Source organism: Hermetia illucens, chromosome 1, assembly GCF_905115235.1.
Source record: "Hermetia illucens chromosome 1, iHerIll2.2.curated.20191125, whole genome shotgun sequence".
In the NCBI taxonomy this organism is placed as follows: Eukaryota; Metazoa; Arthropoda; class Insecta; order Diptera; family Stratiomyidae; genus Hermetia; species Hermetia illucens.
In genome coordinates this window covers 211,516,959-211,533,246 of record NC_051849.1, presented here as the reverse complement: position 1 = coordinate 211,533,246, position 16,288 = coordinate 211,516,959, and the positions used below count along the sequence as shown (strand labels likewise).

The 16,288-nt window shown below is 43.0% G+C and overlaps 2 protein-coding genes across 2 annotated transcripts; one reads left to right on the top strand and one right to left on the bottom strand.

The window, feature by feature from the left end:
* Nucleotides 1-352: 352 nt before the first annotated feature.
* LOC119646474 (PR domain zinc finger protein 10-like) lies at nucleotides 353-14,394 on the top strand. Its single transcript, XM_038046928.1, has 8 exons — nucleotides 353-544; nucleotides 599-1,336; nucleotides 1,392-1,613; nucleotides 1,671-1,766; nucleotides 11,895-12,068; nucleotides 12,126-12,682; nucleotides 12,739-12,966; nucleotides 13,168-14,394. The coding sequence occupies exons 1-8, from the start codon at nucleotides 520-522 to the stop codon at nucleotides 14,371-14,373; spliced, it is 3,246 nt and encodes a 1,081-aa protein (XP_037902856.1). The 5' UTR covers nucleotides 353-519; the 3' UTR covers nucleotides 14,374-14,394.
* LOC119646475 lies at nucleotides 6,548-7,639 on the bottom strand. Its single transcript, XM_038046929.1, has 2 exons — nucleotides 7,308-7,639; nucleotides 6,548-7,257 (listed from the first exon to the last, which is right to left on the bottom strand). Exons 1-2 carry the CDS (start codon nucleotides 7,539-7,541, stop codon nucleotides 6,592-6,594), a joined length of 900 nt encoding a protein of 299 aa, XP_037902857.1. The 5' UTR covers nucleotides 7,542-7,639; the 3' UTR covers nucleotides 6,548-6,591.
* Nucleotides 14,395-16,288: the final 1,894 nt, after the last annotated feature.

The following is a 16,288-nucleotide window of genomic DNA, read 5'->3' as shown; positions in this document are numbered from 1 at the left end:
ATCATAGGCGGTTTTAAAGTCGATGAATAGATGGTGCAACTGATGTCCATATACCAACAGTTTTTCCATCGTTTGGCGTAGAGAAAATTATTTAATTAATAAGAATTTAAATCAATGCAAAATTAATGTATCAAGAATTACCTAATTTTCAAACATTTCCACAAAAATTAACAACTTTTGCTTGCCCAGAACATTTTGAAGTCATTAATGAGAACTATTATAGTAACGAACCCCGTTTCCAATAAGCAGAATCCAGTCAGTACATTTTTCCAATCACCGCTGTATTGAAAGATATAAACAAATTTCATGTCAAGAGCAGATGATACCAATGACATTTCTTCAACCATCTGATTCGACGGCTTGTTGCTTGACAGCTACTCAGTGAATGTCTTAATTTTCCTTTTCCACAATAAAGCGTTCTGCTACACAGAATACTTCGATTCAATTAAGTTGAATTCCCTTTGGACAGTTTTTGTGTTTCGTTTTCTAATTGTGTGAGCAACGTGAAAGAATAAATGCATGGAAATGGAGCTGGATCCTACCGGTTAGTAAGCCTTTTCTAGATTTTATAAATAAGACTGAACATTTTTCGTTTTAGACGCAGGGCATGACGACAAATACTATGCCTACAATCGGATCAGTGCATATGACCCCAATATGTGCTCTACGGCACGGTTCAGCCCGCCGTACAACAATGAACAAGTTACAGAAACGCAGGAAGGAGATGGTTATGAAAACGTAATCCTAATCCCTTGCACAACGACTGAAAATGAAACCCAATGCATCGAACGCTCCACGATAAGTACAAGCGAGATCTGCTCTACTTATACCGTCCCAGTTTCCGCGCGCCAATATGCAAATCAGTTTGAGCCGCCACATCAAGGTTTCTCCTCAACCCAGAACAATGCTCGCGAAAGTCAAGTTAAAAACTATCAGAGCGAACCCTTGGAGCCACAGATAACCCAAATAGTATTACGGCAATCCCCGAATGGGACACTTTATCACAACTATTACGTAACGAGTAATGTAAAAGTTGAACTTATGTCGAGCTCGGGGGACAATACGTTTCGTGAAAACTTTGTTGCAGTGAAGGGAAGCGAGCGTGAAACTCAACAAGAGTATGCTTACGGCACTAAAATAGCGCCCAATGGTGAACTTATAGGTCATCTTTCAGATGCCAATTTCGTTCAATTGGGTCATGGTCTCATCGCGGAGCAAAGTCAAGAAGAGTTTCTTTCGGCAACTTACAATGCAATCCCTCCTTCGAACACCGCCATAACTCTGCATGACAAAGATCCACAGCGACTGCTTCTGGAAAGCACAATGTCGCCTCTACGTAAGTGCACTTTGAGTTAGAATTTCTAATTCTTGTAATCATAAAATTTGTGCAGTTGCTGCCGTGAATGACATAACACAAAGAGATGCTGAATTGCAATCATATTTGAATCAAAGCCTAGGGAAGGAGACTGAGCTCGGAGTGTTCAACCGCAATACAGGTTTCAGAGAGCAGAGGGATGATTACGTGCAGACAAACCAATCGGAACAAGTTGGGACAAATGATGCAAGTTCAGCGCGAAACAGTTTGCAAGTCGAGAATGATGAAGAAGATTTTCGTAAGGAAATAATATTTTAGTGAAAATGATCTAATTCAACGGTTGTAATTTTTCTAGTGTTGGTCACAGATAAACCCGTGGAGAGTAGAGCGAGAGCTAGTCTTCCGACAAATTATTTGTATTTCGGGAACAGTCCTGACAATTCAAACGGGGGTAAGTTTGTTATGTATGACAATCGTATTCGCGAAATCATTGAAATAACCGTGAATCAAGCCGGATTTGTCAAGAACTGCGGAGCTACTGACGCAATACACGCTTCGCGGTAACTCATGGAGAAACACCGTGAGAAGCATCGCCCTCTTTACATTGCATTTCTGGATCTAGAGAAAGCGTTTGACGGTGTCCCACACGAACTCATCTGGTATACTTTACGACAACACTTAGTGCCAGAAGAACTCGTGCGCTGGGTTCAATTGTTATATCTCGATCCGGCGGGTGTATCAAAACCGTTTCGTGTCTCTTCGTTCATCAACAAAGCGCCCTCTCACCACTTCTCTTTGTTCTTGTTATGGACACTGTCACATGCCCTATACACTGATTTATTCAGATGATGTATTCCTAGTGTCTAATAGCAAAAATGGTTTCGAGCAACTTGTTCAAAAATGGAATGATCGCCTCATGCAAGACGATCTCAGATTGAATCTAAACAAACCTGAATTTTTGACAACCGATCCCCATGAAACAGGCACAATCACTCTCAAATCGAAAATTTACCGCAATGTCGTCCGTCCTGTCGCCCTCTACGGTTCTGAGTGTTGACCGAATATAAAAAACAATGAACGGCGTCTTGCGGTAATGGAGACGAAGATGTTGCGTTGAACTAGTGACGTGACACGTTTTGATCACATCCGAAAGGAGGATACCCGCGATCATTATGGGATTGCACCGATCTTGGGAAAACTGCAAAATTGCGAGAGAGGCGTGGTCGATCGTATGGTAACGCAATTCGCCCTAACGAAAATTCACTTGTCGAGATTATTCTGAACATCGAAGACGATGGTACTCTATCAAAAGCTTCCTCTAAATTGACGAAGAGCAGGTGTAGGATGTGATACGGTTAAAGACCGTGATAAAGTGTCCTTCCCATATTTGCAGTTAGTCGTCATCGTGGGTGAGAAGTCGACCGTTAACGTCCTTCACAAGACCATCAAAAGATGTGCAACCACATGCGAGCTTATTTGTGATGCGGTTTAAAAGTTTGAAATCATTGTGTTCTGCAGCATCTTCCGTTTGCCTGACCAGCGCAATATCAAATTCCCATTGTTACCCAACGCACTGAATTGAACTTCTCGGAATTTCGCTAAATCTGCGCAGTATCCGAGAAACAAGCATTTTTGATGGCAGCCCAATGCTTACCTATATATATTCTCAGGCGGGTTATTTGCAGTTTGATCAGTAAGATAGCTCCCCCACTGTCGAGCGACAGCTGGATCATATAAGCGTTCAATATTGAACTTAGGGGGCCGCAGCTCTCTAACCCTGCATGAAATGAAGTGGGGGACGTAATACGCAAATGAACGTAAGCAACTAACATCCAAGGGACAGCTCCGAAATCTACTGCTGATCGCGAAGTGGTCTATCTGATTGGTTGTATCACGCCCCTCCTGATCCTGTAGGCCGTGTCACGCTGGACTACCCCCAGATCAAGAGGAAGAACACCCAAAAAGACCTGCATGGCATCGGTCGAGATTGTACGACACACAGAAAGACACGATAGCACTCGCTGACAATAGTAGAGCAGTTTCCTGCCCTGTGCCGTCATCGCAAAATCATACAAGATAGGGGACCCGTACGTAAAACATGCAAGGAAGAGTCCCAAATAAATTAATCTAGCAGCTCTCCTGCTTAAACCCCATTCACACCTTATCACACGCCTCAACATACACACCAATTTAGTCAACCGTGGCTTCAGCTCGCGCAGGTGCGGACGCAAGTATGTCACTTTCTGCCGATATTTCAATGAAACTCCATTGAGTTTAACCAAGGGCGGACGGCGTAGGCAGCCTTTCCGCATCATCGCAACGGTTTTTTTTCCGTTGAGACGGCGACACCGACTTTAAGAGACCACGCGTTAACGATGCGCATGTACTCAGTACTTTGCTGCTCGATCTCAAGTCGACTGTTCCGCTCAACAAGAATGAGGAGATCATCCACGTAGGCAACACATTCAGCAACGGTAGAAAGCTCACCCAACAGTTCGTCCATCATCAGGTTCCATATAAATAGGCCTGCGATAGATACCTGTGCTCTTCACAGAGCTAATTCCTGGCAGTCACACTAACAAAGTTTCGACAACACAGACGACCAACTTAGGTAATAAAATGCGCCTTTGAAATCTAAAAGGATTCCAAGGACGTACTTGCTATGACAACGGACAACAAAGTTCTTCACATACCATACATTAAGGCGTCGTCGGTGAACCTGCCACTACGGAAGCCATACTGTCTGTCAGACACTAAATGAAATGTCTTCACCCTCCGTCGCTGGACCATAATCCTCTTCAGGAATTTGCCAAGGGCCGGGAGAAGAAATATGGCTCTATACGACCGAGGATTACTCTTATCCTTCTCTGGAGACTTCAAGAGCACAACCACCCCGACAGTCTTCCAGAATGCAAGGAAGTACCCCTCCCGAAAGCAACATTCAAACAGATAGTGGGAATGAGATAGGATGGCTTTGCACATCTCGCCAGTCATCCCATCCCAGTTAGGTGACTTCCGAGACCTGAGCTTCCTCATGCTCTCCTCGATCTCACAACACCTCAGGGGAGGAATTCCTTCCCCTCCTTCGCCCAGCAAAGCACAAACACTGTCACGCCAAGTTAGCATAGGTTCACCGTTCACGTGACTACGTTTCCTTCTGCATATCCGGTAGACCCTACCCCAAGGGTCATCACAATGGCAACCAACGAATCGCTTCTAGTCTTCTTCCTGAGACTGCCTCAACAGATCTTTATAAGATGAGACACCTTGCCTAAAGGCGAGCCTAAGTTGGTCAACATCAACATTAGGAAGAACAACATTTAGACGGCGCGCCCTTTGGAATCTCCTCCTCAGGCGACGGAGCATTCGTCCACCACGTGATATGCTTACGAGCCCTTCGTTCGAGCTGCGTAAGCATACCATCATTGACGCTACAAATCCACTCATTCAATACATCAACCTTTTCATCCATAGGCAAGAGGACAAGCCCAGAGAGGGGAGAGCGGCCGGCTAACTCCTCCATCTGAGCAACATATTCACCCCAATTACACTCACGCGTATTCCAACTCGTCGGCATAAGGGGGGATCAACATTCACACCCCTATTGACCAACATGAGGTGGTCGCTCACATTGTATCCATCCAACAATCTCCATGACTGGACAAACGCCTTTGCTGCAACATTCACACATGTAGTATCAATGTCACTGACGCCCCTGGAGCTCTCAATAGTCGAAACAGTTGACGGGACATTTAAATAAAACAAATCGTGCTTTAACAACACTTCGGAAAATATGTTCGGGTGTGTATTCACTAAGTAATCCCATGTTTATCTATACAAGCAGGGAGGCCATGCAAGGGTTGAGCAAGCCCTTACGGGGTCTTGTGCTCAGAGTCGGATCAGGTATAGTCCATCTGAACCTATACCACCAACCTAATGATGACCAAACATTAGCGTTCTCTGATGTCTGCCAGAATTTTAACGGGACGGAGGCGTTCACAACATTAGCCTGAAAGCCATTTCAATAAGATTTCACTTTCCGTACTCAGGTAACAGAATGCTGCAAACGTCAGCCCAAAGTCAATAATCTAAATCGTATTCCAATGTCGTGTGCCGTATACGTTGCGCTCCTTAGGTTTATTTTCAGGGTGACCTTCCCATAGCTTTTTATACCTAAAGGCAGGTATAGCTTAATTCCTTGTTTCCTGGTGCAGGGAAATCGCCAGGACCATCCAGTATTTTTTCACTAATTTCAAGAGTTGGAAAGAAGCGCATCTGGTATCTATGTCAATCCACGATTTAACCATGGATATTATCAGATATGTCACTTTTACAGTTGTTGAACTATGACTAGTAGTGGCAGCGAAACAAAAAAAACATAATTTAATTGGGTCAAAAGGAGGTCCAGATCGAGCCGGCGGCGAGAAATCTTGGGCTGCACATCAATGAAGACAAGACGAAATGTATGGTGGCAACGTCAGCACCAAAAACCAACCAACCAACAACATCAAATCGGAATAAAAAAGAAGAATAAAGATAGGACACTACAACTTTGAGATCATTGATAATTTCTTCTATCCAGGGTCGAAAATCTGCGCCCAGTTGTTGGCAGCCAACAGAGCCTATTTCAGCTTACAAAAACTGTTCGGCTCGAAACGTCTCACCATACGGTCAAAGCTCTTACTGTACAAGACTATGATCTTGCCAGTCCTCCCCTCGGAGACTTGGGTTCTTATCAAAAAAAACTGCGAACACTTGGTCGCGTTCGAGAGAAGAAGCCTCCGAAGAATTTTTGGCCCTTTACATGAGGATGGACGATTTCATAGCCTACATAACGACAAAACCTATGAGCGATACCACGACCTTCTGGTTGTGTGCGGGCGGGTCACTTAATCCGTATGGATAAAGATGATTCAGCCCGGAAAGTCTATAAGGGCAATATCTATTGTAGACAAAGAAAACAAGGCAGACCCTGCCTGAGATGGAACGATGGTGTAAGCCAGGACGCCAGACAGCTTTTAGTGATATCGAATAGGTGGAACCGGGATGTTTTGAGTTCCTTATTAAGGTAGGCCTAGATCGGATACCGGTTGTTGCGCCCCTTGATGATGATGAAAAGGGGCGTGACATCACAATTCGCGAAGTAGTAGGCTTTCACATAGTTTTTTAATTAGCTTTGGTGGAATTTGGTCCAGTTTTCTCTTTACAATGAATACCACTAACAAATGAACATTTAAATATAATAAGAAAATTTAATCCACTTGAAACAATTAAAACTATACATAACGTTGTGTTTTATCGCCAGATCCATAAATATTGTACTCAGTTTTTGGCTGGGTAAATCGAATTTGTTCGATGATATTTACGTGGTTCCCTAAATCCACCTCCAATTTAAGCGTATCGTCCACAGGACGATAATTGCTCATATATTCGGTTGTAAGACCTTTATTCGGAACACTTTTTGTAAGTGATGGAATTGTTCTACTTTTAATAGCAGTTCGCGGCGGAACGATAATTTTACTTTTAGCAAACGTCGATATATAGGCCGGATGGATTTCCTTTATAACGTTTGGTTGAACGTTGCCGTTCCACGACCAAAATGTAATAGCATCCTTGGAAGCCAATGTATTCAATTGTTCTTTGGAGAAAGGATAATGATCCAGTGTATAAGAAGATGCCATGACATCTAAATATTTCGAATAATTTGGCTTATCAGGTGCCGCATTGTATGTTGCCTTTTTCAATTGTGATTGCATCACCAGGTCTTTTAGCACGGCAGTTGCTTCTGGTGCTCTGCCTTTTTCCGTGAAGTTGCTATTGTAAGTGGTTAAGTGTTCATTAATTGGCCTCGGGACGAATTTCAATCGGGACTCGTCGAATCCTTTAATATACTTCATCTTATTTATACTCGTGGAAGTCATTCTAGGAACTTGCTCCGGGTACTGAAATTCATTGCTTTGAACGAACTTCACAAATCAGTTTTTCAAAATACCTTTTGCTTGAAAGAGTCCCTCGTTTCCGATTGCGTTTCCATATACAACGGCTTCCTTTTTAGCACCATGCTCGTGTCACCCACTTTACAACCTGCATTGCAAACATCGTTATCGTAGATCAACCTATGTCCGAAATCATATGCAGTTCGCATATCGTGATGAGGTGGAATGGGCCGTTTATAATCAATATTCGATATACCATTGGATTCAATAGGAAAATTTCTAGAATTCATTTTGTTAAAAAAATAATGAAAATTTTTATCAAGAGCCGATAAGTTTGAAATTCATTCGCCGAATGTCATTGTTTGTTTATTTCAAAATGCTGGTTGCTATAGACTATGTAAACAATGCTCAAAATAGTTTATTTTATTTGTGTATATGTATGTGTGGAGGATATGTATAAAGCGGATTCTAAGGAAATAGCATTTTCAATCTACGCTGCCCATCACCTAAACTTTAAACTCAGCGTCCCCGAAAACTTCTCGTCACCTAGAACCCCAACACTTTCGTGATCGCAATTTCTGCAACACTCATAACTTTTCTTACGTCGAATAGCATGCATTATTACCGCAGATCTCTTTCATCATCATCCGGCCTAAGCCTGCCTTAATAAGGAACTCCAGACATCCCGGTTTTGCGCCGACGTCGACCAATTCGATATCTTTAAAAGCTGCCTGGCGTGTTGACCTACGCAATCGCTATGGATCATCCTCATCCATACAGATTAAGTGACCCGCCCACCGCAACCTATTGAGCCGGATTTTATCCACAACCTGACGGTCATGATATCGCTCATAGATTTCCTCGGAATGGTCCATTCTCATGTAGGGGGCCAAAAATTATTCGAAGGATTTTTCTCTCGAACGCGGCCGAGAGTTCGAAATTTTTCTTGTTAAGAACCCAAGTCTCCGAGGAATATATGAGGACTGGCAAGATCTTAGTCTTGTACAGTAAGAGCTTTGACCCTATGGTGAGACGTTTCGAGCGGAACAATTTTTGTGAGCTGAAATAGGCTCTGTTGGCTGAGAACAACCGTGCGCGGATTTTGTCGTCGTAGCTGTTATCGGTTGGGATTTTCAACCCTAGATAGAAGAAATTATCAACGGTCTCAAAGTTGTAGTCTCCTATTTTTATTCTTTATCTAATACTAGCACAATGTCCCAAGCATTTAGGCTCGGACGATCCTACCTACTTAAAAATTAAAGGGGCGCTGGTGGTAGTGGCCGGTGGTAGGTCAATGGGCGAATTCATCGAAAACTCCCCGCAACATGGAGCACATATGCAGATGGTGTAGTTCTGCATGGTTTGAACCAGACTGTGTAAAAGTCCCAGGACATCAAGGGAAGCCATGAGGGATTTAGGTACAATATCTGTAGCTGACAATAATATGGGAACTACAACCGCCCGTTCGAAACGCCAAATTTCTTTGATTTCTCAAGCCAGTGGCTCATAGTTCACCTTCTTCTCCACGTATTTCCATTCAGTGTTGCTATTATAGCAACATCAATAATATACGCGGAGCGATCCGTCTTGTCAAGTAACAGTACGTCAGGCTTGTTATTTGGAATATGGCGATCAGTCAGAACTTGCCGGTCCCAAAACATACTGTAAGCAGAACTATCAAGTATTGCTTGCGGCTCATATCGGTAAACCGGACATGTTCCCGTGATTAGCCCATGCTTGTATGCAAGGTTTTGATGGATCACCTTACATACAGTATTATGCCTGGTAAGGTATTGCACTGGTGCCATCACAGTGCAGCCAGAAATGAGATGGTCCACCGTCTCCAACGCCGAACCACACATTTTACACTGGTCGTTCTCCACCCGTTCTTTCATGATGAGCTTTTTATAAGCTCGGGTGGCGACCACGCCGTCCTGAATGGCACACATGAATCCCTCCGTCTCAGGAAAAGCTCTCCAGCACACACGCATCTGTTCGACAAATGACTGCCAAAGACAATTCACGTGTTTACCGTGCATTGCTTTCGACTTCCACTCATCGATCCGCTCTTGGTCCGACTTCACCCCATTCAGAGGATTGAAAGATCGATCCTTCAAGTTAAGTGGAGTCAGCCCACAGTCTGTTTTACAGACAGTCGCGTGCAAGGGACTCCCTTGCTCTTTGCTGTAAAAATAAGCGCACAGCGGGTCGACTTGGCGATGATGTTGTGCCGCCACATCAACCACGGCCCTACCTTCGATGTCACGAGGCAGGTTCATCCGTTCCACGGCAGAGTTTGAATAGCGCATTCGGAATTTGGACATAGTTGTCCGTAACCGCCGCTGGACGTTTTCCAGGTCGATCTTCGTCCACGGCAATATTCCGAATGCATAAGCCAGTGAAGGGATAACGAATATATTCAATGCGCTTATTTTATTCTTCCCCGAGAGATGCGATTTCAGCACCACCTTTACACGTCGCAGGAATTCGGACAACAGAGCATCCTTCAGATCACCAACTCGAGCATGGGTTCCTTGCAGAATTCCTAGGTATTTGAAGAAGTCTGTCTCAATCATAACTTGGATGAGGAGGTCACCAATGCTATGTCCGGTATGCGGCTCGTGATGACCTTTGCGGATGGCTTGGATTCGACACTTGTCTAATCCAAACTCCATTCGAATATCACGGAAAAACATGTCAGCTATTCGCAACAGACTTCTAAGATGGTCGTCAGTACCAGAATACAACCTGATGTCATCTAAGTACGTCAAGTATGTCAGTTTGCACTTAGCACGTAAGCCATATTTTATTGCAAAACCATGACCTCTAGCATCATTCAATAGCCATGAAAGAAGGTTCAGTGCCATGCAAACCCAAAGGGGATTCAACGAATCCCCCTGGCGTGGCAGGTGTCTTCGGCAGTGATCCACTCACCATGCTCAGCCTGCTGGGCGGGTAACCCCCAAAGTCCACCCCAATATTCTTTCGCTTCCGTTGCCGAAAACAGCACTGTCTGAACGCTCTGTTGGGATTCGTTTAGAGATCTGAAAAAGCTCCGCTGGTTCCTCGCGTGTGTTGCACGTGGATACGTCTGGAGTGACTTTCGTCATATCGTCGTAACCGACTGCATATGACAACAAGTTTCTACTTTTGTGTGTCCACAATTTCATTTACTAGTTCCTGCACTTTCCTCACTTACCCCCTGAAACCCTGAAGCCATTCAGACTGAAGTTATCCATCCCTCCTCCTTTCACAACCGGGCTTGGGACCGGCTACGGCGAAGTTATTATTATTATTTCACAACAACCACTATCCGCTCAAAAATTTCGTCGTTATATAGGCTACGGAATCGTTCATCCTCATGTAAAGGGCGAAAAATCCTTCGGAGGATTCTTCTCTCGAACGCGGTCAAGAGTTCGTCGTTCTTGCTAAAAACCCAGATCTCCGAAGAATACATGAGGAGATCATTGTCTTGTACAGTAACAACTTTGACCCTATGGTGAGACGTTTCCACCGAAAGAGTTTTTGTAAGCCGAAATAGGCTCTATTGGCAATCAACAATCGTACGCGGATTTCATCGTCACACTTACCCGCGGTAACTTGAAACAGTTTTGATCCCACACTCGCCATTCCCGTAGCTCCATGCAACCTTTCCCTTCTTCTATCAACTTTGTTGTCTCTACTGCCAACTCCCCTTCTGTTCCGTGTTTACTCCCTCAATCACTGCGCCCTCAGTGTCTCTTCTAGACGCAGATTGCTCTGCCATTCGTATCCTCAGGCCTTCCTTAGTTGAGTTTCCCATTGGTAACCTTAACACCAATGTCGGACCTGGTCCCGATGGGCATCTTAACATCTTTCTTGTTAACTGTAAACAACACATTTCCTTCCCTCTATGTTTTACCTTTAACAAGGGTTTCGAAGAATGCTACTTTCTTCATTTTTGGAAAGAGGTCCTTGTCATCCCTATCCTAAAGAGCGGAGGCCCTTCACAGCTCTGCACCCTTAGTCTCCCTTCCGTGCAGCAACACCGCATCTTCCTTGATATGTGTACCCTTTTCAAATTTTTTAATTGCCTGATATACTTCTCTGCCAACTCCGATATTCCGTTTTCTCGTAGAATTCGTAGTGCACAAATTTTTCACGTACTCTTTGCGGCGCTCGACATTTACTTTCACTCCCCGATTCCGAGACTACAACGTCATGCAGCTTGCGTGCTTTGACTCTGTCTCCTTTCTTCGTTTTAAGCGTAAACTAAACTATTTACTTTCTGTGTATTGTCTTTAATTAAACAAATAATTAATAATTTTCGGCCTTAGATAGGAGAAATTTTCAACAGTCTCAAAGTTGTAGCCTCCCTATCTTTATTGTTCTCATTCCACCAGTGCGATTTGATGTTATTGCTTCTTTAGTTTTTGGTGCTGACGGTTCCATCATGTAATTCGTCTTGCCTTCATTAATGTGCCGCCCAAGATCTCGGGATGTGCTTCCCATAAACATTGTCAACATAGGCCAGTATTTGACTGGAGTGAAGAGGATGGTGCCTCTCGCATTAACATATTGTAGGAATATATAAATACCAGATATTTTGAAATATTCCCACAACAATGTATACAATATTCTAAATTCAATCTCCTCCTTTACAGATATTTCAGTTTTCGCCAAACGAGAGATCCCAGCACGCACAAAATTCGGGCCATTTGAGGGTGAACTCCGCTTATCCAGTGATGTAATATCTGACGTGCTTTTAATCCAAGCATCCAACACCTATCCCCTGCTTCTAATCAACGATACTCATATACTGGACGTTTCTAACGAAAGTACTACTTCCACATAAATCATAAATTTTATTTTTAATAATGTACTCATTTCCCAAGATACATGTAACTGGATGCGATTCGTAAGATTGGCGAAAAATTACACAGAACAAAACTTGCTACTATTCGAAGAATCCGGGAAACTTTACTTCAGATCCTGTCAAGTGATTCATGCGAAACAAGAAATCAAAGTCGGATACAGTGAATCATATGCGAAACACTACGATTTAAAAACCATCAGTCCTACGGAGTCGGAACTTCGGGAAATATTCAACCGAGATCACCCTTGGCCATGTTTTGAATGCGATGAACGCTTTTCATCATCAAAAGATCTGCAGAATCACTTGAGCATTCATGACATTGACGATGAATTGGTTAAGCCGAAAATCTCTCGCAGAAAGAAGAAAATACGCAACAAACATTTAGTGGATATTCGGAAAAATTCTATTCGCTGCCTCTACTGTAACAAAGTGTTCATGACTAATTCTAGTTTGAAAAAGCATATTAGTGGACACTTAACTGGACGCCGAACAGTCAGCAACAGAAATTGCTACCCATATAAAATATTCCGATGTGAAACGTGTTATAAGAAGTTCGCCACGGATGATAAACTTAAGGTACTCATCTTTTTTGATTAATTAATAAGGATGAAGCATAAGAGGTTAATTTGCAGGCTCATCGACTAGTCCATATTAAAAATGATTCAAAGCCCTTCAAATGCTCTCATTGTAATCGATGCTGCTCAACTCCAACCGCATTGACTGCTCATCTCACCAGCCACAGCCTTAGATACTTCAGTTGTGTTTTTTGTGCTGAGAAATTTACAAACGTTTCGGAATTCAGGAATCACATAGTGACACATTCAGTCAATGGAACGTATTCATGCCAATGGTGTAAAAAGGTAAATATTGTTAAATAATTTATTTAGAACGTACCTCACCCCAAATGAAGGAATCTATTCTAAAATTTGCCGTTTTTTTACGGGAAAGAAATGTAAAAACACCTGAATTGCAAGACCTCTCCCTAACCAATTAAATTGGAAGTCCCAAAAATGTGTATTTAAAAAAAAGAGCATTCCTGATGATTACTCTTTTTTTTCCAGAAATACTCAGAATATCATTTAGTCAGAAAACATGTTCGTATCTTTCATCAGTCCTTTAAATATCCTTGTAACGAATGTGGTCGCAAATTCCCAAATCTGACATTTTTAAAACGTCACAAACTATGCCATTCAGAGAAATTTGAATATCTATGTTCTCAATGTGGGAAGCAATTCAAGCGCAAAGATAAACTTCGTGAACATATTCAACGTATTCATTCAGAAAAACGAAAACATCGCATTACTAAAAGAATTTCTGTTACTACTTCCCCGGAACGAAGCCCAGACCAAGAATCTAGTGAACATAATCCCACATGTTACGAGTGGAATTCCAAAAGAATCAATCAGCGAGAACAAGACACTATACAAGCTAAGCCTTTAGAGGATTATCGTAACTACATGTATAAATGCGACGATTGTATGCTTGGATTCAAGCGACGTGGTATGCTCGTAAATCACATGGTGAAACGACATCCAAATGTCTCGATTGAATCTATTCCTGAACTCAATCTTCCGATTTTGAAGCCGCAATCATTATTTTTCTGTCAATACTGTTCGAAAGTATATAAAAGTAATGCAAAGAGAAAGCTACATATACTTAAAAATCACCCCGGCGAAGAGCTACCACCCTCTGCACGTACTGTTACGGAACCTTCCCAAATCAACGCTAGAACAGTAGGTAATTTGCCGATGGAACCTCATCGATGTCACTGGTGCTATAAGCAATACGCTGCGCGTAATCGGCTCGTCGCTCATCATCGCAAGGCTCATCCTGATCTGGAGTTCATTCCTAGCACCGTGCTTCATTCGTCGCAATCACATGACTATATGGAAACTACAACAACTACCCTAACATCTGCTCCCGCGCCTCATCCTACCTTGGAACCACCCATGGATGTTTATCGACCACCTTGTTCGCCGGAAAACAAGCTTCTAAAGCTATCATCAGCGGCACTAGAACTATCATCCATTGAAGATAGGAAATTCTTTGATCTTCTCAATGAAAGATCACAGAGTTCGTTACAGGAACAGACATCAATTCCAGAAGGTCATGATCATCATAACTTGAATTTAGATGATAATGGAAACGCATTTTCTAAGGTCGATGTTAATTTCAAAGTGGTTGAAAGTGAATTCGGAGAGAGTTCATCGAATGGAGAACTGAATCGTTTACCACAGTTGTTTGAAGAGTCCATAGCTTGTATATAATGAAGTTTACATTAAAGAGAACTTTTCTTCATAATGAAAATTTGTTGTTTCAACACTTTTCTCCAGATGTCCCTTTAGGGAGAGGTTCTTATCAATGGAAGTCGTTGAAAGCTATCTATTATAGAAATGTGTAGAAATTTGTCATTAGAGATTTTTCTAAAGATTCTCATCCATCCCAGAGTTATAATTTCAAATATTGGCGCCTTCCTCCGCTACGCTCTCTGCCTACCGCCGTCCGGTTGGCTCGAAATTCTCCAGCTATAGAGGGTTTTCAGCCGACCCAGGCATCTTTTTATTGAAAATTTTGTAAACAAACAACTGTGCTATTTTCCGAGGAAAGAATTTCATTTGTTTTTCGACCCTCAGTTGAAGCAATCACCATTTTTTTCTTCGAAAATTAATTTGAGTAGAAAACACAACTAAAAGGAAAAGAAATTTGTAACCTGCAAATTTTATTGCAACCGAAACGTTAGCAACGCCTCGAATAGAGACTGCTTTCACGGCGACGACCTTTGGTTATTGAAAGCGGCTTATGATTGGCTTCTAGAATGTGCGCAAGCTCCTCAACAACGGTATTGAGTCGGAATGCTGCGAGAATTCGAATGATAAAAAGAATTACTGTGCTCAAAAGAATTAAAATAGTGTGACTGTGGAGAGCCTATCCCTCTTCCGGTAATGTGCTTATATACTCTGGAAAGCCAAGTGGTCGGAGTGTTACTAACTGTTTCCGGAAGGTGCACTCACATAAGACAGTTTCTGACAAGACCCTGACTGCAAGATTCCGGTCAAGGTTAAAGAGCATCGCAATTACACAATGTTGTTCACAAACGGAGACTTCGAAAAGGAAGCTCTCTGTGAGCGATTATTCTAGTTTAAGAGAGATTTTCCAAAGCTGTCATTGTAATCACGATGAGTGATCTGAATGCCAATATGGGCTCTGACAACACGTTGCTCGGACATGCAATGGAAAAGCACGGTCTTGGCGACCGTAACAGTAATGGTGGGACGTTTGTGGATTTCTGCAACTTCCATCGCCTCGTCATGGATGGCACATTGTTCGAGCGCAGAGCTAACCATAAAGTCAGTTTCAACTGTCTGGTGCGTCGTCGACCAGCAGTTAGATTGACCAATTTGGAATCAACAGTAGATTTAGGAGTTGTCTCCCCGTAACAAGAGAGGCGCTGACATCGGCCTGCGTGTTGGATGCACCACTTCTTGCGGGTTTGAAGAGCGATCCCCCATGATACAGCTATCGCTCGCCCGGACAATAGATACCCTGGGTAACGCGCTTGAGAATATCGAAGGACATTGAGCCGCTACGTAGGTCATCGGCCATATCTCGAAGGTTCGTCACAAGATCTGGCTGACTGCGCGATCGTAGAAGCGGATCAATGGACGGAATGGATTGAAAACTCTATTGACCACTGGGAGCAAAGGCGTACATGACGCGCTCAAACTCTCACAATTTGCAAAATACCGAAAAGGTAAACTTAGTATGCGCTGTGACAAAAGGGGGGTGCTATTGCACTGGTTAGGAAAGATTGCAATAATGAACTGTATACTGCATCACGAAGGAATTTGCATGTGGTCGTAAATTTTGCGATGGTCATGTGAGGGATATTAACGACGACAATCAATTAAAAAGGTGGAACGTACTCTTCATCATGGTTCTTAACGGTATCACATCTGGTGATGTTCCACCCCTTGTGGATGGTGCTCAGAGGTGGCGGTGAGGAAGGCGGGGCGGCAATCCTGTCGGCCGAACCAAAACTAAGTGGCCGTCATATTGGTTTGCCGGCCGTGATTCAGTAGGTGAATGCTCAAAAGGCCTAATTAGGGCGATCAGACCCGAATCTGCACGGGGACTCATCGGAAATGGAAATATGTCACGAAACCTTACCAGGGGTATACTGGT

Bases quoted from the DNA above. Each gene is read 5' to 3' on its own strand.
- LOC119646474 (XM_038046928.1), top strand. From the start codon at position 520: ATGGAAATGGAGCTGGATCCTACCG. The intron at 1,337-1,391 runs GTAAGTGCACTT...AAATTTGTGCAG, and splicing joins AAGCACAATGTCGCCTCTAC to TTGCTGCCGTGAATGACATA. The intron at 1,614-1,670 runs GTAAGGAAATAA...TAATTTTTCTAG, and splicing joins GAATGATGAAGAAGATTTTC to TGTTGGTCACAGATAAACCC.
- LOC119646475 (XM_038046929.1), bottom strand. From the start codon at position 7,541: ATGAATTCTAGAAATTTTCCTATTGAATCCAATGGTATATCGAATATT. The intron at 7,258-7,307 runs GTATTTTGAAAA...AATGAATTTCAG, and splicing joins GGGACTCTTTCAAGCAAAAG to TACCCGGAGCAAGTTCCTAG.